Source organism: Fomitopsis serialis, assembly GCF_022376445.1.
Source record: "Fomitopsis serialis strain Sig1Antser10 chromosome Unknown B0H18scaffold_11, whole genome shotgun sequence".
Lineage (NCBI taxonomy): Eukaryota > Fungi > Basidiomycota > Agaricomycetes > Polyporales > Fomitopsidaceae > Fomitopsis > Fomitopsis serialis.
The window spans coordinates 530,532-550,785 of record NW_025954971.1 but is presented as its reverse complement, the minus strand read 5'-3'; the positions used below and the strand labels follow the sequence as shown (position 1 = coordinate 550,785).

The following is a 20,254-nucleotide window of genomic DNA, read 5'->3' as shown; positions in this document are numbered from 1 at the left end:
TATGTGTAGAGCTTCCACGCAGTCATCGATAATGCGACGTCATGCTTCTTGAACCCAGGAAGGTTTGATAGATGAGTTGACGAACACACCAGTCATTCAGAACGTACCGACCTCATGTCAGTCGTCGAGCCACACATGTCATCTTTTAAAGCAATTCATTTCGCTTGTATATGTTGCCTCTTGTTTCCCACCTGCGGTCGTCTAGTCGTCTTCTCGCCCCTCGCTCCGTAGTCGGCGCCTTCTTCCTGGGCATCCTCTTGTCCCTCAACCTCGTTGCTGCAGAAGCGGCCATCGACATGGATAGGTCCATCAACCGCCCACATGCATCGGCAACACGTACGACGGTAGCATATCGGACTGCTGTACAAGACAAGGGACCGTTGCACCCGAGTCGCACCCGCGAGATACGGCCCATCCCGGATACACACAGGCCTGGTAAGTTGTTGTCGGCCAGGCCCATGGGCGCACAGGAATCTATCAAACCCAGTAAGTCTTAATGATACACATAGAGCGCTGAACGCTACTCATCTGAGTCATGCACAAAGATGTTCCACCCATGCCGACGCGCAACGAACCTATGCCGCCTCTTTGTGCACGCTCTCGTGCGCACTCTCAGCCTCCATCATCCCCGCACACGGATCGAGCACCTGCAATTCGATTTTATGACCACCATCGGCCATATTACGAGTACGTGGCCATGCCTTGTGCTATGCGGTCTACCCAGAAATGCTGATTCACCGTTCCTGTTACCAGATTCACGAACTTCGCGGCATATGCCATTCACTGGGACGGCCGCATGTACCACACCGCAGAACATCGTACGTCCACTGCGGCTCTCTACAAGCAGGTGTTCTCACAGCGGCGTATACCCTACCCAGTGTTCCAGGCACACAAATTCATGCCGGATAAACCAGAACTGGCGGAGCGCATCCGCTTGCTCCCCACGTCCCGCGACGCTCTTCGGGAAGCAGGGAACCTGCGCGAGCTGCAGCGCGCAGACTGGTTTGACGTCAACATCCGGGTGATGGACGACATCCTCGAGGCGAAGTTCGCGCAGCACTTGTCGCTGCGTGACATGCTCCTCAAGACCGGCAACACCGAGCTCATCGAAGACAGCACGGTACGTACGCAAGAGCGTCGCTCGCGTGTCACTGAGTCGTCCGGATGCTGATTACTCCACTAGGTTGACTCGTTCTGGGGATGTGGCCAGGATGGCCAAGGACGGAACGAGCTAGGCAAAGCGTTGATGCGGCTGCGCGACAAGCTCAGAGACCGTCCTGCATTCGCAGGTGGTCAGTTCGTGTGGACATCTCCCACACCAGATGCACAGGCTCGCTCTGAAGGACAATCGCCCTTCGCGCTGCCGGACCCACAGAACAGCCGTGGAAGTACGCATGTCCTATCGTCGCGTGTTTCTGCGAAGGATCAAGGGGGTAGACAGCCTGGTGTCCTTCGCCGCGGCGGGGGATCGGAGACGAAACACCCTGCCCACGAGAACGCGGGGAGCAGCGATGTAGCAGATAGACTCGGCTGGGCGAGCTTTTGAGTACGTGCTCGATGCAGGGCTTTCGACACGACTTGTTCTGTACCATGACGGGCATGAATCAGTATACTGCACAGGATAGCACTCATCCCTCATTGGGGACTCGATGATAAATGGATCCGCGTTGTTCCGCATGAGTGTCGAAGTGGAGACGGATCAAGACTATCCTCGCACCTGCAGCATCCGAGAGCAGCGCCGGTTCTCCTTCCAGTCAGAAACTCGGCTGTTGTTGAATTCATGTTCAATCTGGGATCGCTCAGCTAAAGTCTGCGTCGCGGGCACGTCGCGGTATTGGAAGCAGGCGTCAACGGTGAACGCGGCTTTCGCGATGTGAGACGGAGGTAGCATCAGCCTACAAGGTGGCGATGCAAATTGGAATACTGACATCATAGCCATGACTTCCCCGAGTCCGCGAGTTCTCTGGTGTGCTTGGAACGCATTGCGACCGCGCTTTCCGCAGAGACTATGGCCCTAGAAGACACGATTGACTCGCTCAGCAGTAAACTCAGTCTCCCATCTCGATGTATACCGGTATGGTCCCCGCACTGGTTTACATCGTCAGATGCATGCACTGGACACAAGGAAACAAGGGCAAATGAACTTACACCTCACGATGTTCGCCAAGTCCCTCCGCGCACCATTGAGTGTCTCATCGCCCCGTAAGAATGGTACTACAATAGGCGTGGGCGATCCATCGATCATAACGCGTTCCCATTAATGTGTCCACAACACGCCGCAAACGCCGTAAACCTCACTTTGATCTGCAAAAGCTCCGTGCTGCGACGGAAACGGTTGGTGGTCAAGACGCATGGATGCTTGCAGAACCATTGAGCAACGCATGGGAGAAGGCAACCATAGAGTTTAGGTTCGATAGATTGCGGAAATGTGGGTCGAGTACAGTAAAGTGGCTACCTCACTCACCTGTTTTGAGCCGAAGTTTATTCAGAAGCTGGCCAAGGATCAGAGCGGTTGCAACCGCTGGGTTACGAGTATCGTAGGTCGAACTTCCATTGTGTGCTGATACGGGATTACTCCAGAATTGTACAATTGCCCACGTATCGCGGTAGTTCTTCGCTGCCAGATACTGAACCGATGACTTGCTAATCACAGAGTCAACCGCTGTTGACCATAAGAACCCTAGGTGATGACGCACCAATGCATGGGGAACACGACTCACTCAGTTCCTGCCAGTGCCACATGTTCCGGTAGCAGCACGAATACCGGCAGGCTCGACTCATGTTCTGCATGCGTGCGCAGTGAGGCGTCGACTTGGCGCAGACATGAATACCGGTCATTCGACATTGTAGCAAGACTGTTCGCAGCCATGTCTTTGCTCGACTGGTTTTGCTCTTTGTTTCAGCGAGTAACATGTCGAGGCCTAGGTCGACAGAGTCAACAATCGCATCGCCGAGGCAGTCACGAAACGTCGGCTTCAGGACCACAGGTGCACCAGACGGAGCTGAGGTCGTACAGCCCTGCGGATGTCGACGAAGCAAAGCAGCCAGGTAAGCATGTAGCACTGGATCAAGGTGTACGTGGAAGGTGATGTCGAAGTGGTCGCGCGGGCGCTCCTCCTCCCCGCCACTGCAGCAGATCCAGATCAACCACAAGATCCAATTCTCTTCTACCACCGCGACCGCCCATACTTTGAGTGCGTACTCAAGTGTTCTTGCTACCTTGGCCTACTGATGTTAATAAATCGACATGTCTTCTCCACGTCATTACTGGCAGGTTCACGAACTTCGCATCGTATGCCGTTGACTGGGATGGCCATACATACCCAACCGCAGAACACTGTACGTATCTTGCGGCTGCCTGTAACCGTCCTTGAGGTCTTATACATGATCAAACCCAGTGTTTCAAGCACACAAATTCATGACGACCAGACCAGAGCTGGCCGAGCGAATCCGCCTCCTCCCCAGCCCCCGTGCTGCACTCGAGGAGGCGGGGCGTCTTCGCAGGCTGCAGCGCACAGACTGGTTCAACGTCAATATCAGCGTCATGGATGCAATTCTCGAGGCGAAGTTCACGCAGCATCCGACATTGAGGGACATGCTTCTCGGGACCGGCAACAGCGAACTCGTCGAGGACAGTCCGGTATGGCCCTTGTTCGTTATGCGTTGTGCAGGTGTTCAGCCTTCCTGCAGGTCGATTCGTTCTGGGGGTGGGGCCGTGATAGGCAAGGAAGGAATGAACTCGGCAATGCACTCATGCGACTGCGCGACAAACTACGGCACGACCATTGAGGTCTGTACGGCTAATCTATCATTAATAGTACTTGGTACGTGCGCCTTGACGTGCGCTGTGTTCTCATCATGACCGCATATCCTCTGATCAGGGTCCTACAATCGCAATGATTGAGTCGTCACTAGCTGGGACTCTGCGTCCGAGTAAGATCTCGAATGAAACTACACGCATATATGGACGTACACGACACAGGCTCCGACGTACATAGACGTGTTGTACATCCAGACTATTCGAAGCTCAGTTATCATACGTGGAGAATATACTCATACAACGAATCCAACCCTTCGTCACATTTCTCTCCTGTCTCGGAAACTCTAGGCAGTCTGAATCACAAATGTCGACGATGAATGTTTGAACGCCCACGGCGTCACAAACGATGGGAACTACTCCACCCCCCTCCCATCGGCATCTCCGGGGTTCTCCAGGACGGCCGGTCCTAACATGTAGTTGTCAGAGAAGAACTCAGACCGTCATTGCTGAGTTGAGACATCGCGGCATCCGACCTATCTCATACTTACCTCAGTCGGGCGTACCGCCTCTTCATTGACGGGCGCCCCAGTAGACTGGATTTCAACGTCTCCCGTGCGCCGTCGCAGCCTTCTTCCTTCCTGTTCCTTCGCGGATACAGGTGACGGTCGCACAGACGCCCTTCCGCGGCTCTGCTGTGAGCCCGTCGGTCCAGAGGGGGGCAGTTGGCCTTCCGAGCGGGTCGTTTTCTCCGGCGGGGGAGACGTCCACACGAATCGATCACCTGCTGACCCTGGACGAGCTCTGAGCTTGTCGCGCAGCCGCATCAGCGCCTTGCCCAGCTCGTTCCTTCCTAGGCCATCCTGGCCACATCCCCAAAACGAATCGACCTGTCGAGGCGATCAGCGCCTGCACAGTAGCAATGATTTGCGGGCGGGGCCCATCCGTACCGGGCTGTCCTCAACGAGCTCGCTGGTGCCCGTTTGGAGAAGCATGTCGCGAAGCGAGAAATGCTGGGAGACCTTGGCCTCCAAGACGTCGTCCATTACGCGGACGTTGACCTCGAACCAGTCTGTACGCTGCAATGGGCGCAGGTTCCCTGCCTCCTGGAGTGCTGCGCGGGAGCTGGGGAGGCAGCGGATACGCTCCGCCAGGTCTGGTCGGTGCGGCATGAACTTGTGTGCCTGGAACACTGAGTGTTATGAGTGAAAATGTGGATCAACGGCGAAACAGACGTGGACGCACGGTGCTCTGTGGTTGGGTACATGCGACCATCCCAGTGTATGGCATACGGCGCGAAGTTGGTGAACCTGACAACGTTTACTACGCTAAGATAGCCGAAGCATTTGGAATGCACACTCATAGTAAGGCTCATCGCGGTGATAGAAGCGTATTGCAGGTGCGGGCTCCGTGCGTGGGGCAGGCGGTGGCTGAGAGTACGAACGAGAGCGAGGGGTGCGTTCACTTGGCCTCGGAGGAACGACTGGGTGACCGTCATACTTGACTATCAACCTACACACTCTGAGTAATAGACACACCTCGCTCAACAGGCTCTTGCGTGTCCATACGTATCGCTGACGATTCGTTTCGATGCCTCTGCGGATCAGAGATCGACATTGATCGGCCATTGCGACGACCATGATGCGACTCGGACGCTGGTGGCCGATTGTCCTGAGTAGCAGTCGGATATGGTACCGACGCAAAACTGCGATAGGCAGGAGTAGGACGCGCGGCTGACGTCCGAGTAATGTAGTGGTGGGTGGGCGGCCGACTCATGTCTACGTAGTATGGCGACAGCGACAAACTTCGTCTGGAGGACGTCGATGGTGAACGTTGACGCTTGAGAAGGGATTATTCAATGAAAGTGGGAAAGGTCGAAAGACGCAAATAGGACGCACCATGTCAAAACCACGGTGCCCAATACGGTTTGACCACCTGATGGTGGCTTGTTCAGGTATCATTTATCCAGCCCGGTACTGTGCTCGTCTCAAAGTAGCAACGTATTGCATTCTGAATAGCCTACCGATGAAGCAGAGCGCGGTGACGTTGCAGAAATGAAGGCGTAAAGTAAGTAACGGCGTATTGCGCGCAGGCCATGGTCCGAGTCGTTCCAGTGGATTCCCAGCGGCGGCTAAGGCACTTGCCATATTTGGGTCGCTTCTTCCGTACATGTAAGCCGTACTTATCGTTTCATTGTCCGTCGCGTATAAGTACTGTACGACCCTGTACCACCCCTTGCTTCGCACTCACGAGTTGTTCTCTGACCACGACCATACCGCGACGTAGAGAGCTGAAGCATGTGTTCCGACACGTCGCGCACGCAGCGCACAGTGTGCGAGTATCCGAACTGCCGCCAAAATGTGTGGCAGGATCAGTGATATGCCCGGAGTTGATAAGATGGCCGGCATCCGCCGAGATAAGATGGCAGCCACCGAGATTCGCCCCGATTCGGAGGTAGCCAGTGGCGCTCACCGTCGCAGCCGCTGCGTTCCAGTGGCCGTTGCCAGGATCCGCTGGCATGCATCGTCCAGCGCCGTTCGCCAGCGGTGGTCGGTGTTCGACGCAGACGTACAGTGGATGCCAATACACCAGTCGCTGGATGCCGCCGGTTCCCGGTGCCTGCTACCAGTGGTTTGTGGTGCCTGCTGTTTGCCACTGGTATGAGCATATATATGTACAAACACGGCATGCGAAAATTTGCCTCCGTGTCGCACTGTCCCGCCCCCCGACGGTTGACCCCAGCTCCCCACACGGAAGCAAATCGTCATGACGGCTCCGTGTGCAAAGTGTTGACGACAACAACTGCTGGATTAATCTACACGCATTCGGTCGTCTATGGCTGCCTCGTCTTGATCTACGCGCATTCGGTCGTCTATGGCCGCCTCGCCTTGCTCTGCCCTCGCATCCACCTCCTCCCAGAAACCGTCATCCAACGCGTCACCACTCGAGTCTATGCGTCTTTGGACACGCTCGGCATACAGCATGAAGAGTGTATGGACGAAGATATCGTAGTTGATGTTGGTCATATTGCGCAGTTGGGCCTCGAAACCATCCAGCCAGGAGTTCAATTGCTCCGCGGTCTCCGTGTTGAAGGCGCGTATTTGATGTCTCGCTCCATCCTCATCCTCCTGTATGAGAACGAGATCAGGCTGAGAGCCATCCTTCGGTGCAGGATTACACCACATCCGGCACAGCGCATCCGTCGCCTTGTGCCCGATATAATGCCAGGCATCTACGATGAACTTCGTAGTCGTAAGCCAGGAATCCCCGGGGTTCTGTGTGACGATGTGTCGGAGGAGATCACAGGCATCGTCATAGGCGATGAATCCGGGGCGGAGGTCACGGTGAGTTTGCCATACACGATCAATGAATGCGTAAACCTGGGGTTGACTCTCGGATTTGTAGCACTTCCCCCATGCGATTGGCATGCCGCAAGCCCACTGGAGTGTCTCCAGACAGTAGACAGAACGCGCGCGGAATGTATGGACGACGCGATCTCCGGGGATTTCATTCAGCGCTGGCAAGTTCACTCGTAGAGTGGGTCCTGCCCGGGGTGCGTGGCCTGCGTTTGGGTCCAACCGTTGCTGACGGATGACTCGCTGCACTCCAGGAAACGAAAGACGGCTGAAGCGATTCAGCCATTGTTGATGCCAGTTGCGATGGACGGGATCATCGCATGTCATGGCGCTATGATTACGGACAGGGCGCCCGCACGGTATGATGCCACATATATCTTGCATAGGTGTGTGGTCCTGACAGAAGCGACCATCCCTGAAGTTAATCAGGGGTTTGCGACAGTCTTCAAGGGCACATATCTTCGGCGGGGAGTGTAAGTGATCGATAACTGATGTGCATCTACGAATACGCTTACACGATGTCCAACATTCTTCCCGTCCATAACGGCCATTCGAACATATCCACGTGGCTCACCTGGAGCGGGTGCGTCTTGGGCGGGTGGACGAATGGGAATGCCTACGGGGATTGGCCTAATCTCGGCATTGGCATTGTCCACTGCGGCGAGTTCCAGATCTGCCTTGGTACACCATTGCAAGTAAGCCTCTTTTTAGGTTGATAATAGAGACCATTCGACGTACACGCTGAATGCCAGCAACAGCATCAATCTCGTGAAACATGGCACCCTCCTGCACAAGATCGGCACGGTAGCGTTTGCGGTGAGTACAGCCTGTGCAACCATGATGTAGTGCTTGGATGTTGACTCCTCCGTCTTCACCGATCTTCCGTCTGACATGCTCCGCAAACATCTGTGAACTCGGGTGCGCTGGGCATGTGAAGTCATGAGCCTTTTGATGTGCCACGAGTAACCGTCGTGAGAAGTGTTCGAGGAACAGACGGCGTGATTGTCGGTACGTGACCTGTAGAGTGCCTTGTGGTAGGAGATCGTTGATATAGTCTGCGACATTCGACCACCCTGCACGAAACCGTAACAGCATGTGTTCCTGCATGACCGCAACATCTCGCTCCGTCCAGATTCCGTGCTTCGAGATGCGAAGATACTTGGTGTCATACTCGAGACGCTCGATACGTTCCCCATGGCCATTTGGGTAGGTGACTCTGTCGGGATAGTGGTCTGCCCTGCAGTTGATGCAGTGCCCTACGAACAGCTCAGCCTGAACCCATCGAAGACCTGCCGTCAAAACCTTGACTCTGCGCCCTTCTATGCGGCGCCGGAGTGAAGCTTCGTGACCTGTGATTGCACATACTGCGCAGCTCCGCCGTTCTGTGCACAACACCAGGTATGAGTTAGTATATAAACCAGCATTCACGGGATGTTCATCATCCCAGCCCATGAGCTCAAACAGGACTTCCAGATCGCCATGCATAGCCTCGGCATACTCCTCCGCCTCGGCTTCCGCCTCCCGTCCACCATAGCCGATATGCGCCTGAGGGCCTTGATATGCAGTTTTGATCGAGGCCAATATGCTTTTCAGCCATCCAGTAAGTCGTGGTTGCCGTCGATCCTGGCGCTGACGGCGGTGGAGTTGCAGGATGGGGAAGAGCAGCCGGACAGTATCAAGAACACATAGAGCCTGCCCCATGGCCATCCAGCGTGGAAAGAACATCTCAAGGACGAATATGAGGTCACGGACAGTTGGAGCCATGGCAGACGAGCCTTGTAAGCTGTCTGCACGTCGAGCTCTCAGTACGTTTTTCTGATCACGTGTCAGCCAGACCATTAACTTTATTTGGCAACATCGGACGCAGACGTGCGTAGCAATGCAAGAGTATCTAAGCTACTAGACATCTAGGTCGCTGGAGTCCATCCCTATAGACTTTCTAGTGCGCTTTGGCTCGTGACGTAAGTATCCACTACTCTCTCCCTCCGAATCAGAGCGATCTGCTCGCTTCTTTCCCTTCTGGTCCTTTCGATACTCTTCCTTCTCGACCGACATCTTCTGGGTGAGTGCCTTCTCCTTATACCTCTTAAACTCGGCAACAGTCATGTCACTAAAGTCGTTGCTGTACTTTCCTTCAGGATCTGCCATCCATGCTCGGACACGAGACAACTTCTTCAAATCCTGGGCTGCAAAGAGCCGTGCGTCGTCGGAGGCGTTTGAATGCTTTATGTGCAATGCCTCGTACACTGTCTGTTTGGTGAACTTGCGCCCAGCAAAGGGAGTATCTTCGTCTACGATACTGTGAGTATTCTGATCATGAACTCGTAGATGCCTGATAGTACTTACCATCTGCAACTACATAGCCTCCTGTCGATTGCGACCATCCACGACTGTCCAGAGTTTCCATCGCATGAATCACAGCAAGCCGGCGCTTCAATATCACGCCAATCGAGTTTGCGCGAGGCCATGGCTTGGATGGAGCATCCAAAAGCTCACGAAGGTAGCCCAGGAAGTCCTTGTCCGTACCACTTGTGTTTTGTGTGCGGCTGACCATGTCTGGAGCAGGATGAGCATCCTTCTGTAGCGATGCCGGGATGTCAAGTGCAGCTATCTTGTCCGCTTGCATGGCGCTCGAAGCATGATCCTAGTAGATGCTGTGTCCAGTCGTGCAAATGGTTGGATGGCGGCGTGAGAATTCATACCTTGCTATCTTGCCCTACGACAGTAGTACCATCCAGGTATACATTGCAGAGGAGTGAGTCGCCGTCTGTGGTGCGTTGCAATTTGTATAGATCGACTCGGTTGTATTCGAACTGATGGCCGTTGCCCTCTACGACACTCTTGACAGATCCAAGCGAGACCTTGCTGCTCTCGGTGCTGAAACCTGCCCGATACAGGCGCCCACCAGCAGCTACGAGCTATCAGTAAGTTGCTGTCTTGACTGAGTAGATGGCTACTTACCTTTGACAGGACTCGCCTGATTGATAGCTGCGGGAAGGAGCTCCGATAATCGGGCAGTGTACAACGTCGTGCCGTCAGCGGCCTGTGATCGCACAAGTGATATTCCTCGGCCCTCTTTCACACACACTTCGAGAGTCGACTGTACAGCATCTCCAGAAGTCCGGTGAAATGCAACAACAACTGACACACATCAATCAGTGAATCAGAAATTGTAAGGATTCATTCACGCATTGGACCTGTACTCACTATCCTGTTTAGGACCTATATTGTCCACTGTCGACGGTAAGCCAACCGGCCACTTAGGAGGTGTATGCGGCAGGTCGGCAGGCTGTATGTCCGTGGGCGCGAGCTCTTCTACTTCAACAGCGCTGATGTCACCGCCCTCGCTCCCTATGTCTTGTGGCAGTACAGCAGGGCTTGACATGGGCGACAGGGACGAGTCGTCCCGCGTGGATATGGCGGCCTCGTTTGCTAGTACATATGTGAGCACAACGACCTTGAGAAGTGAATGACACTCATACGCCGAATTACTGCAGGCCCGGGGCCGCCCGAATTCCCTCCTATTTTAGATGTACCCGACTGGAGACGAGTGAACCGGGGCGGCGGATCTGTGGAGATCTGCAGGGATTGCAGGGTCTTCCCAGCCCTGACGAGACGGTGAGCAGACTCGTCTGTGACGTATTTGTATGGCACTGACCCAGTGGCCGTTTTCTCCTGACTAGCTTGGGCTGCTGTATCATCTTCGGTGACCTTGTCGGCACTAGTCTTGCTTCCCTGCTTTGTTTGCGAACGACCGCCTGACGCGATCTTCGTGTCCGGCCTGTAGGCGAAGAGACCCTGAAATTTCGGGTCGAGACACAGGTCGTCGTGATTACCGAGATATTCTGTAATTTGCTGGATGAGAGTCTTTTTGTTGCCGACTGTGCTGAGTCCCAGTCCCGAAGCAATGTCCATGAGCTCGGCCTTTCGACGGCTCATGTCGACAGGCCCTTTGAGAGTAGTCATCGGAAATGGATGAGATGAGATCAAGAAATTCTCGTCTCTGACTCCCGGACCCTTGTGTCCGCCACCGGCATTGACCGGCCGGTATGCATAGCCACCATTGTCCGCCGTCTCCTGCCAGCGGACAGCATTTGCCACCGAAGTCCAGTCTCTTCCAGCAGAGAACACAATATAACATTGTGTTTCGGTAATGTACAGTGGGAACCAACGACGACCACATAAGACCACTGGCGACCTGTGGCATCCACCAGTTGTCCAGTCCATGCCACCGGCAGACGGTATCAGCCACCACACGCCAGCACGGTCAGTCATTTGCCACCGACAGCCACCGACAGCCACCGGCACCCGACGGACGGCGGCAACGACCGCCAGCCACTGCGGGAGGTGGCTGGCGGCCCTCACCGGACATCGGCAGCCATCGATCTTTCCATCGGAGGGCGTATAACTCGGCAGGATCCCGATGGGTCATACTCCTCGTTTTGTGGTACGACCCATAGAGATGCTATGAAGCAGCTCAACGGTGCCAGACTCTGCAAGGTGCGTATATTTTCTGATCCCATTGGATATGATGTTCGACGCAATAGGAAAGAACTGCGAGTCTCGACCAGCATATGTCGAGGGCAACCGTGGTACGTCCGCAGTCTCATAAGTACGTGCCCAACTCCTATTGATCCCTACCTTCCCTATGTAGTACATGACTTCTGCGGCCAACGCTGTCGTGAAGCATTCCAGACCGGCGCGCAAAACCCAGCCAGTCCGCGTGCTTTGCCCGCTCCCGTTGCTCGTGTCTGCAAGTTCCCGACATGTCAGCAGCCTACCTTCGTCGGACAGGACGGTATGCTGAGCGACTATTGCTCCAACGCACATCGGCGGTAAGGCCTCAACATAGACATGCTGCAGTACCGGCACTGACAGTCCATGTGTCATACAGTGACGCCGTTCGTTTCGGAAAGGCGGAGGCATGCCTATTGTATTTATCACCTCTGCTAGATCGTAGAATTAGGACTCACTGTGCATCATCAGTTGCCTGAAGTGGCCCAAGGCGACTACCAACGGGAAGCTAAGCGACTTTTGCTCAAAGCGATGCAGCGAAGACACATTTGGCTCAGGTAAGGAGCACTCCTGTTGTCTCCGAGACTGATCAATCGAACCGATGGCCAACAGCTCCTATAATTTTGATCATCACCAACAACATGGCATCCTTCCGCGAGGGCAAGTTCGTCTCGTGAGATGATATCTCACATCATCACCTAACCTACGATTTTCAGTGTCGAAGCAGTTTAGGGACCAGTGGAAGCACCCTACACCCGTTCCGACCGTGGTCAAGGTAGGCAAGTAATTGTATTCGGAGCGACCACCTCTCATGTCATACCAGATATGGAAGATCTACTGCGACAAGGACCACACCGACGAGTTCTCGCGGTACAAGCTTGCAATCGAGCGCAAGACCAATTATGCTGGCGGGAACAGCAAGCGACGGTGGCACGGGACGATCCGTGCCTGCACCATCGGTGACAGCGAGGACCAACCGGAGCTCTGCCGCAGTGCGCATTGCTCGCTCTGTGGCATCATTCGCGTTCGTAGTCTCTGTCGCGTGTACAATGTGTGCTGATAGCGAGCCTATTGCTCCAGACGTCGTTCCACATCGCCAAGGCGGGCCAGCGCACGAATTTCGGCCGGTTTGGCGAGGGGATATACACCTCCGCGACATCGTCGAAGGCGAACGATTACGTTGAAGAGCGTGGGGGGTCAGCGCTCAAGGCAATGCTCCTCAGCGACGTCGTCATGGGCAAGACAATTAAGATGACTTCCGGAGACGACAGTCTCGTTGCGGTGAGTATCGTGTCGCATTAGTCATCTGAACGTGCCATAACGCGGTATCTAGCCCCCGGCAGGCTACGACTCTGTCGTCGGCGAGCCTGGTGGAGACCTGAACTATGACGAGGCCATTGGTAAGTTCGTTGCGATCGCTGATTCTGCTCGTGCTGATACAATATTCCTCTCCCATAGTGTACAAGGTGAGATATTGTAGGCCACTGATAGATGACGTATTCTAACGTGAGATGATGTGAACAGAACGAAGCCATTCGGCCTCTCTTTCTGGTGATTTACCGTCACTGATAGCTTGGGGCAACATATCTGTTGGTGCCGCTTTTGTTCGCTGGCGTAAACGAGTTCCTCGTACTTCAGACGGAGCTGTGGTACTTGACGGCTTGTGCTAATGCACGCAGACGTCACGAAGAAAGTCCGGGTTCCCTAATGCAGTGCGAGGATAGGTTTTTTCCGCGACTTATGTCCAGATATCCGAGCGTGCTGTTTCTATCACTTCAAGTTTGCAATCGAGTATTGGACCTTTCAGTTATGCAACGATCGCCAATAGTCTTGCCGCAAGGCCCTCACAGTGAACATACAGTTTGTGTCAAACCTAAAATAATTGCTCTACTCATTCTTCTACTCACGTTGCGTCGTTTACCGCTATGGAACGGGATCTGGCGCACTTGTGACGACCGACGACTCGCCAGCAGTGCACTTCCAGCATATCTTACAGGTCGACAGCGATAGACGCAACCAGACTAAGGGGCCCATTCTGTCAATTCGCTCTGCCCGGTACGTACGGTTCGATTACACTACTACTGTGCCGCTCTGACAGTTGGCTTGTTCAGGCACCGTCAATGCCGTCCTGCCTGGCGTTGCCATGTGTATCGACACAGCACCTCAAGGGTGCAAACACTCATGACTCATAGATGGCGGTTGGACTACTACAGCGTCTGTGCGAAGGCAAACGTCATAGGCTGCGTACTCACCAGCACCACCACGTTTGTCGTCAATGACCCCCATGGGGTAGCGAGCACTACTGAAGCACACCAACTGAAACAGCATCGTAGTTCAGCCAGCCGCCGTTGGAAAGTGATTATATGCATGGAGGCTGCAGCGCGGGACGAGCAGGAGATGGGCGCATGTCGGACTCACAATGTGACTATCTCAGCAAAACCCATCGTGTCGGACCATCACTCTGACACTGACAGAGAGGTATCCCACTCGTGTTCGTGTTTCACGTCGAGGGAACGACGTGGACGCTACAAGACCTGCACTGGCAAACCGGCCATCGCAAGGACGCATCCTGGCAGGCGTTCTCTGCGAAGTGAGTGATAGCAGCATTGGCTTCCTACCTGCTAATTGACATAACTTTGATATAAGTAGCACATTTGCGGGTGGGATGAAGCCTATTGGTCGTTCATCATCGTCAGCAACGCACCACCTGTACTCCTGCATCATGTACCGACTCTGTTAAGGATGTTGTTCACACGTGTACGAGTTCGTTTCACGCTCGCGTCCTCCGTAAGATGCGTTTTTTCTTGTCATCAGGTGCGCACGCGCGGAACTGGCACAGGAAACCTGTCACTACGAAGCCGTTTGTCGCGCGTCTTTGTGGTCTTGGAGCTACGTGGTCCAGAGCCGCGTCGCGGCCGTACGCGATGGTATCAGTGCTGAAAGGTGCACGGCAGGAAGACGGTTCGTGTGAACGGTTGTGTATATATTGAACAGAAGTTGGCTCATTGCGCCAGGTGCTGGTCAGTGGGTCATGGCACAGCAGGGGCGACCGATATTGTCTCGGGGTCCTGCCCACGAGATATTGGCTACTGTCAACGTGCATGTTGCTGTCAGTACTTGACGGACAGGACCTGACAGGAACTCTGATGCGCTTACTTCACAGCGTCTTAATGCCGTCCCTTCCGAAGTCAGCGTGATTATTGGCTCGGTAGCGGTACGTATCGTATACCGCAGCCCTATGATGTATAAAAAGGCTCGTCATGGCTACTTCCTGGCTATGAACAGCGGTCTTCTCCACTCTGCCATACCGAGCAGTCCAAGTATCTTACCATGCAACTCTACACATCTGCCGTCCTCGCCTTCCTCATCGCAGCGAGTTCCGTAGCCGGCCAGGGCAATCCCATTGGCGAATCCTGCGCCGGCCAGGGTAAGTGCAGCTGATCATCACACCGTTCGTCAACCTGAGGCTAGTTTTAACCTGTTTCATACGGGCGATTATGGTTGTTTCAACGGCGTACCGAGCCTCAACGGTGGTAACGCGTTCATCTACGAGTGCGGCCCTTCCGACACATTTGTATATGTTGCCGGTTGCGCATGCTTGAACTGCTGCGAGTATACCGCTAGTGGAGCTTATTGCACTTGAGGTATGTTCAGAATGCTTGCCGGTCTTCGTGGACACGGATCTAATCCTCGAGCATCTCGCAGAAATGAAAGAAAGCCAACGATTGCAGGTGGCCACTATCGCCGATGTTTCACAGAAAGATTGTAGTAAATTGCGTTAGTAACAGAAACGATACATACGCCGTCCACACACTGGCAGCCCGCGGTTGACGATGCAAGCTGGACACTTTGGGTCCGGGACTGCGTTAGAATATTACTCGAAGTGAACAGGCGCTTACCTCAGCGACGACCCTTGGTAAGCCTAGACGACATGGCGACATCTACATGATAGAACGTTTTCAATTGCTATGCACATACTTACACGACTCTTGATCTGCATAATCGTCACGAGCCATCCAGCAGCAGCCGGCATGGGCCGAACACATTGACTTTCGATAACCTTGGCGGCATGCCATAGCGGCCAGAGACTCGGAGATTCTTAAAGCCTCTGAAAGGTTGCCGCTCGTGTGGGCGGTTCAGTGGAGCGAGGAAGACCGGGGTCACCACTCACACTATTACCTTAGTGGTCCGTTCAAGGGCAAATAGCCTGCTGCGCCGCTAGACGATGTCCATTTCGGCGACGCAAGTCGTCGCTTGTGACGAGTCTTCGCGGTCTTGAACGCAGTCCCGGACAGCATTGGTGCGCGATGGTGATGCTATGGCGGTGCGCGACAGGTTAATGGTGCGTGTGGCCAACCACGCTTGTACAACATGTTTCAAGACATCCACTGTTGCGCCAGCTGCTGTCAGTAGGTCGCAGTACATTAAACGTCGCCAACGTCATATGAACGGCGATGCTCCCGGCATGATGTTGGGCGCTGTCGCTTTGAGTTAATGCCGGATAGGACCTACTGATGCGCTGTCCCATGAGCGGGACCGATCCCCAATGCTGTCCCGTCCAACGTCGGGGTGATGTCACCAGCGGTATGTCTGTAATGCATAAAGGCCCGCGATGGCTACTTCTGGTGAGCCAGAGCAACAACTCGCCTTCCCAACCCAGCCTTACCGATCGCGATGCAATTCTACCCGTCTACCGCTCTTGCCTTGCTCGTCGCTGCTACCTCCGCTGTCGGCGATGTCTATAATCCCATCGGTCAGCCCTGCTCTCCTCAGGGTAAGTGCAGCTCGTCATCTCGCCGCTCGTCAAACTAGGGTTCTAACTGTTTCCGTCAGGCGCGGAAGGGTGTGCGAACGACGTACCGAGCCTCAACGGTGGTAACGCATTCGTCTACGAGTGTGGCCCTGCCGACAAGTTTGTGTACGTTGCCGGATGCGCGTGCTCGACGTGCTGCACGGCTACCACCAATGGGGCGTATTGCACTTGAGGTATGTGCCGAGTGTCTCTTGGTATTCGCGAGTTCAAGTCTGGAGCATCTGGAAAAACGACAGGAAGCCAGTGGTCGAGGGCCCGTTATAATCACCAGTAATCCACGGAGAGGTTGTCTTTGATTGTGTAACGGGATTGAGCCATCTGCCGTCCACGTAGCCAGTAGTCGATCAATTTATTTGCGTCGGGAAGCCCTGAATACATTGGGTATTTCTGCTGTACAGATATGGCTATATCAGTGGTCTCTCAGTCATCACCGAAGCCACGATCGTCGACGTGGTAAGACATGCATGAGAACATAACGGCGACGTGGTCGAATCAGCGCACAAGGTCGCCGGTGGGAACTGATAAATCCTCAGGAAATCAGCACACTAAGCCGTAGCGTAGTATACGCACCAGTTGGAATATCGACCTCATCGTCATTCAGATACCACGCCCCTACGCAGTGAATAGGTTCAGTTGATGCACACGCGACACAAATACTGGACTTACGATCGCCCGTCATGGTCTTCTCGTTATATGTCTGTCCATCCCCGAGCCAGTGCATACGATTCTTCACGCCTTCCGGAAGCTCGTACCGGAAATCTTCCCATCTCGGTTGCTCGATGGCCCGAACGGCGTGGAGGCACGAGCCTAGGAAGGATGAGCCTGCGGGCAATACGGCAGCAGGGCGGGACATACCCGGCCATAGGGCGACAACCCTGCCCTGTTCCTTCCCCATCTTGTACCATGACCTACACTTCTCGCTGTATACTGTCTTCGGGAAGTAACTCTGTGGAATGAGTCAGACATCTCCGTTTTCGGCGCACGACACCATCACGACAGCCCACCTCTAAGTACTCGTCAAAATCCGCGACAGCCTCCTTCGTCACCTCAATGCTCTTCAGCCTCTCCCGCTGTATCTTCTTTGCCACCGCGACCGCGTACTCCACCTGTCGCTCAATCAGCACCAGCAGCGAGCCACTGCCCAGCGAGCTGTTCGGGCCGAGGCTCATGAACCAGTTCGGGAAGCCGTCCGTGCAGACGGCGAGGTACGTTGACGGATGCGGGGACCACTTCTCCTGGATCGTGACGCCGTTTCGGCCAACCATGGGGAAGTCGAGCTGGAAGGAATAATCGTAGCCCGTGGCGCAGATGATGATGTCGAGGTCCTCGTGCGTGCCGTCGACGAGTTCGATGCCTTTGTTGGTGATTCCCTTTATGTGGGTGGGTTGGAAGTCGACCTATGGGTGTACATGCATGGTCCATCAGACGACCAATCGCCTCGGAGTGGAGAGAGGGCGTATACTTACGTTGTCCGCGCACAAGGCTTCCAAGTAACCAGGCCCCGCTGTCAATCGCCTGCATGCAACACCGAACTCTGGGATCACTGTGGTCGGTCCAGGACAAGGCTTAGTAGTGCGTCTATAGAGCACCAGTGATGCTGATCTCACGGAAGTCGGCGATCCACGGCTTCTTGGCGAGCTTTTTCTTCATATGAGCGTGGAAGGCTGCGCGTCCGGCGCGTTGTGCGTCGCTGTCTTTGAGCGTCGACGGATGCACGCTCTGTGAACGGGAAACCACCATCAGAAAGAAGCCAAAAACACAATACCGAGTCGGCTCACGTTGAGATCAGATTCCAATTCGTGCCTGAACTGTTTGTAGTACTCTGTGTCTTTGAGGCGTTCTTTGTCTTCCTCCGAGAACACGTCTGTGTATCCGCTGGGTTGATCAGTTATGGTAGCACCGGTGAAGAGCATGGCACGTGCAGTTCTCGGCCTCAGGATCCCGCTGCATGAGCTCCGCCATCTTCGCGCCCGAGAAGGGCGTCGAGATCCACGTCTTCCCGCGCACGAAGTTCACGATCTTCTTTACCCTTGACTGGAGCGCCGGGACGATCTGAATCGCACTCGAGCCCTACGAGACCGGGAGTACCGTCAATGAGACTTCAAGCGCATTTGCGGGCCAGACGAAGGCACGCACCACACCGATGACGCCGACGCGCTTGTCCTTCCAGTCATGTATAGCCTCCTGCCACGCCTTATCCCCGTCCCCGACCTCGAAGTCCGCCGTGTGGAACAGCTTGCCCTCGAAGTCCTTCAGCCCGTCGATCTCCGGCCACTTCCACCGGCTCAAGCTCCCCACGCCCGTGAACAGCAGGTCCGCTGTGTCCTCAAACTCCTCGTACGCCTCGCCCTCGTTGGGCGGAGACTCCAAGGTGACGTTGGGCGGAGGCTGGGAGGTCGGCGCGGCGCCGGGGTGGACAGGCCGCCGGATGCGGAGGTGCCACTTCCCGGTGGGCTCGTCGTACCGGGCGTGCACGACGCGGTGCTGGAGCTTGATGTAGCGCATGAGCTTGTACTTGTCGACGACGGACTGCAGGTACGAGCAGATCTCGGGCCCGGGCGCGTAGAAGGCCGACCAGTCGGTCTGTCGCCACATGAGCTCGGGGTGAGCAGAAGCGCTTGGTGCGAGTTATATGAGGCGCACCTTCGGCTCGAAAGTGAGTTGGTACTGGGGTCATGGCAGATTAGTGGTAGCACGCGCGTTGTGGGTGGTGGACGTACGCAGTGGGCAGGAATATCACATGCTAAGCCACTGCATACATCGCTCAGCGAATCACCGTATGTTGAGCAGACACAGAACGCACGGATATTTGTTGGTGACCCACGTCCCTCCTATGCCCGAGTTCTTATCGTAGATCGTCAGCTCGACATTAGGTATCCGTTGAGGGAACCTGAAGATTAGACCGTTAGCGCAATGTCATTGGCACCCTTTCAAAGTGCAAGCTTACCGTATCCCTGCGATGATCCCACTGAAACCAGCGCCGATGCAGACGACCTTTAGAGGCTTGTATTCATCAATCGAGAAGTCGCCGAGCTTAAATCCGTCGTCCACAACATGCCCGTTCGCGGGTTGCGGCGCAGGGATCTCCCCTGGCATGGTATGAGAGGTATGTCGTTGGGCGGAAGGCGGCTCAGCCATAACTTATATGCCGGCGAAACGCTGCCACACCGATCACGAGACGAGCACGCAAGGGCAGAAAAGAGGGCCGTCTTCTCATGAGTATGTCCTGGCAAACCCATGGCTTGTCATGAGCTGTTCTCATGCTCATTTGTTTGTGTGATCCCAGTGCCTGTTCTGGGAAATTTGAATCAGCTGGTGGACTACGCCTGATCATGGAGGTACTTGATTAGCTTCGTATCAGAATTGTCCAAGGGCGAGATCGCCGTAGTACTTACCATAACGGGCGCCGCACTACTCACCTCACAACGGACTCTTGGTCGCATATGGGTGTTGTTGCATGCTGATAGATCGTTAAGAAGCTCCCGATCCAAGGACATCGCGCCGGACGAAGGATTGGCGATAGCTCCTTTGCGAAGCATTTGGTATAAGACGTAGGCCCAGGAAGAACAGTCTCGATTCGGATGGACACGATTGTCAGTATCTGCTAGTCAGCCTTCGATGTATGCATGATCCATAGGTCACTACACTGGCATACGGATGGAGAACGACGCAACCAGATGTGCCCAAGTTGGGTTCAAGATCTCAACGAGAAACATGCTGCTACCCATTCGGCTTACTCTCGGAAGGCTCCGACGTCATGCGGGCGAAGTCGATGCATATATGCTTGCAGACGATCATCGGGATGGCAACGAG

The 20,254-nt window shown here is 54.7% G+C and overlaps 10 protein-coding genes across 10 annotated transcripts; 6 read left to right on the top strand and 4 right to left on the bottom strand.

Moving 5' to 3' along the window:
• The first annotated feature begins 111 nt into the window (after positions 1-111).
• Positions 112-854, top strand: B0H18DRAFT_987879 (uncharacterized protein). The gene has a single exon (XM_048044875.1). The coding sequence runs from the start codon at positions 171-173 to the stop codon at positions 495-497; it is 327 nt and encodes a 108-aa protein (XP_047897246.1). The 5' UTR covers positions 112-170; the 3' UTR covers positions 498-854.
• On the top strand, positions 557-1,877 carry B0H18DRAFT_952470 (uncharacterized protein; the record flags this gene model as incomplete). The annotated part of the gene is made up of 4 exons (XM_048042108.1): positions 557-687; positions 754-1,120; positions 1,184-1,388; positions 1,804-1,877. 4 exons carry the CDS (start codon positions 557-559, stop codon positions 1,875-1,877), a joined length of 777 nt encoding a protein of 258 aa, XP_047897245.1.
• Positions 1,878-3,147: 1,270 nt separating this feature from the next.
• Positions 3,148-3,789, top strand: B0H18DRAFT_871322 (uncharacterized protein; the record flags this gene model as incomplete). The annotated part of the gene is made up of 4 exons (XM_048040159.1): positions 3,148-3,194; positions 3,275-3,339; positions 3,399-3,640; positions 3,691-3,789. Coding segments are annotated over 4 exons (453 nt in total), but the record flags the coding sequence as incomplete, so codon positions are not given.
• A 281-nt stretch (positions 3,790-4,070) lies between these two features.
• On the bottom strand, positions 4,071-5,385 carry B0H18DRAFT_1137707 (uncharacterized protein; the record flags this gene model as incomplete). The annotated part of the gene is made up of 4 exons (XM_048035603.1): positions 4,071-4,647; positions 4,708-4,949; positions 5,003-5,067; positions 5,117-5,385. 4 exons carry the CDS (start codon positions 5,383-5,385, stop codon positions 4,294-4,296), a joined length of 930 nt encoding a protein of 309 aa, XP_047897243.1. The 3' UTR covers positions 4,071-4,293.
• Positions 5,386-6,567: 1,182 nt separating this feature from the next.
• B0H18DRAFT_929208 (uncharacterized protein) lies at positions 6,568-8,877 on the bottom strand (the record flags this gene model as incomplete). The annotated part of the gene is made up of 3 exons (XM_048041685.1): positions 6,568-7,572; positions 7,629-7,790; positions 7,852-8,877. The coding sequence occupies 3 exons, from the start codon at positions 8,875-8,877 to the stop codon at positions 6,568-6,570; spliced, it is 2,193 nt and encodes a 730-aa protein (XP_047897242.1).
• Positions 8,878-9,012: 135 nt separating this feature from the next.
• On the bottom strand, positions 9,013-11,239 carry B0H18DRAFT_1102492 (uncharacterized protein; the record flags this gene model as incomplete). Its single annotated transcript, XM_048032552.1, has 8 exons — positions 10,772-11,239; positions 10,650-10,720; positions 10,321-10,545; positions 10,202-10,254; positions 10,075-10,156; positions 9,816-10,024; positions 9,460-9,757; positions 9,013-9,404 (listed from the first exon to the last, which is right to left on the bottom strand). The coding sequence occupies exons 1-8, from the start codon at positions 11,077-11,079 to the stop codon at positions 9,013-9,015; spliced, it is 1,638 nt and encodes a 545-aa protein (XP_047897241.1). The 5' UTR covers positions 11,080-11,239.
• A 45-nt stretch (positions 11,240-11,284) lies between these two features.
• B0H18DRAFT_987835 (uncharacterized protein) lies at positions 11,285-13,512 on the top strand. The gene is made up of 12 exons (XM_048044874.1): positions 11,285-11,613; positions 11,666-11,705; positions 11,768-11,948; positions 12,008-12,046; positions 12,100-12,185; positions 12,241-12,288; positions 12,345-12,403; positions 12,452-12,652; positions 12,709-12,909; positions 12,962-13,028; positions 13,087-13,094; positions 13,153-13,512. The coding sequence occupies exons 1-12, from the start codon at positions 11,581-11,583 to the stop codon at positions 13,195-13,197; spliced, it is 1,008 nt and encodes a 335-aa protein (XP_047897240.1). The 5' UTR covers positions 11,285-11,580; the 3' UTR covers positions 13,198-13,512.
• Positions 13,513-16,271: 2,759 nt separating this feature from the next.
• Positions 16,272-16,749, top strand: B0H18DRAFT_987832 (uncharacterized protein). Its single transcript, XM_048044873.1, has 3 exons — positions 16,272-16,402; positions 16,462-16,614; positions 16,678-16,749. Exons 1-2 carry the CDS (start codon positions 16,303-16,305, stop codon positions 16,611-16,613), a joined length of 252 nt encoding a protein of 83 aa, XP_047897239.1. The 5' UTR covers positions 16,272-16,302; the 3' UTR covers position 16,614; positions 16,678-16,749.
• Positions 16,750-16,874: 125 nt separating this feature from the next.
• On the bottom strand, positions 16,875-19,441 carry B0H18DRAFT_904183 (uncharacterized protein). The gene is made up of 14 exons (XM_048041480.1): positions 19,389-19,441; positions 19,245-19,331; positions 19,162-19,192; positions 19,085-19,108; positions 18,860-19,024; positions 18,578-18,829; positions 18,360-18,511; positions 18,220-18,316; positions 18,049-18,160; positions 17,908-17,984; positions 17,446-17,838; positions 17,297-17,387; positions 17,108-17,248; positions 16,875-17,053 (listed from the first exon to the last, which is right to left on the bottom strand). Exons 5-14 carry the CDS (start codon positions 18,944-18,946, stop codon positions 16,971-16,973), a joined length of 1,485 nt encoding a protein of 494 aa, XP_047897238.1. The 5' UTR covers positions 18,947-19,024; positions 19,085-19,108; positions 19,162-19,192; positions 19,245-19,331; positions 19,389-19,441; the 3' UTR covers positions 16,875-16,970.
• Positions 19,442-19,608: 167 nt separating this feature from the next.
• Positions 19,609-20,196, top strand: B0H18DRAFT_987820 (uncharacterized protein). The gene is made up of 2 exons (XM_048044872.1): positions 19,609-19,767; positions 19,837-20,196. The coding sequence occupies exons 1-2, from the start codon at positions 19,679-19,681 to the stop codon at positions 19,994-19,996; spliced, it is 249 nt and encodes an 82-aa protein (XP_047897237.1). The 5' UTR covers positions 19,609-19,678; the 3' UTR covers positions 19,997-20,196.
• Positions 20,197-20,254: the final 58 nt, after the last annotated feature.

Bases quoted from the DNA above. Each gene is read 5' to 3' on its own strand.
- B0H18DRAFT_987879 (XM_048044875.1), top strand. From the start codon at position 171: ATGTTGCCTCTTGTTTCCCACCTGCGGTCGTCTAGTCGTCTTCTCGCC.
- B0H18DRAFT_987835 (XM_048044874.1), top strand. From the start codon at position 11,581: ATGAAGCAGCTCAACGGTGCCAGACTCTGCAAG. The intron at 11,614-11,665 runs GTGCGTATATTT...GCAATAGGAAAG, and splicing joins ACGGTGCCAGACTCTGCAAG to AACTGCGAGTCTCGACCAGC. The intron at 12,910-12,961 runs GTGAGTATCGTG...CGCGGTATCTAG, and splicing joins GAGACGACAGTCTCGTTGCG to CCCCCGGCAGGCTACGACTC.
- B0H18DRAFT_987832 (XM_048044873.1), top strand. From the start codon at position 16,303: ATGCAATTCTACCCGTCTACCGCTCTTGCCTTGCTCGTCGCTGCTACC. The intron at 16,403-16,461 runs GTAAGTGCAGCT...TGTTTCCGTCAG, and splicing joins TCAGCCCTGCTCTCCTCAGG to GCGCGGAAGGGTGTGCGAAC.
- B0H18DRAFT_904183 (XM_048041480.1), bottom strand. From the start codon at position 18,946: ATGCGCTACATCAAGCTCCAGCACCGCGTCGTGCACGCCCGGTACGAC. The intron at 18,512-18,577 runs GTGCGTGCCTTC...CCGGTCTCGTAG, and splicing joins GCGTCGGCGTCATCGGTGTG to GGCTCGAGTGCGATTCAGAT. The intron at 17,054-17,107 runs GTAAGTCCAGTA...TTCACTGCGTAG, and splicing joins GAAGACCATGACGGGCGATC to GGGCGTGGTATCTGAATGAC.
- B0H18DRAFT_987820 (XM_048044872.1), top strand. From the start codon at position 19,679: ATGGCTTGTCATGAGCTGTTCTCATGCTCATTTGTTTGTGTGATCCCA. The intron at 19,768-19,836 runs CTGATCATGGAG...CGTAGTACTTAC, and splicing joins AATCAGCTGGTGGACTACGC to CATAACGGGCGCCGCACTAC.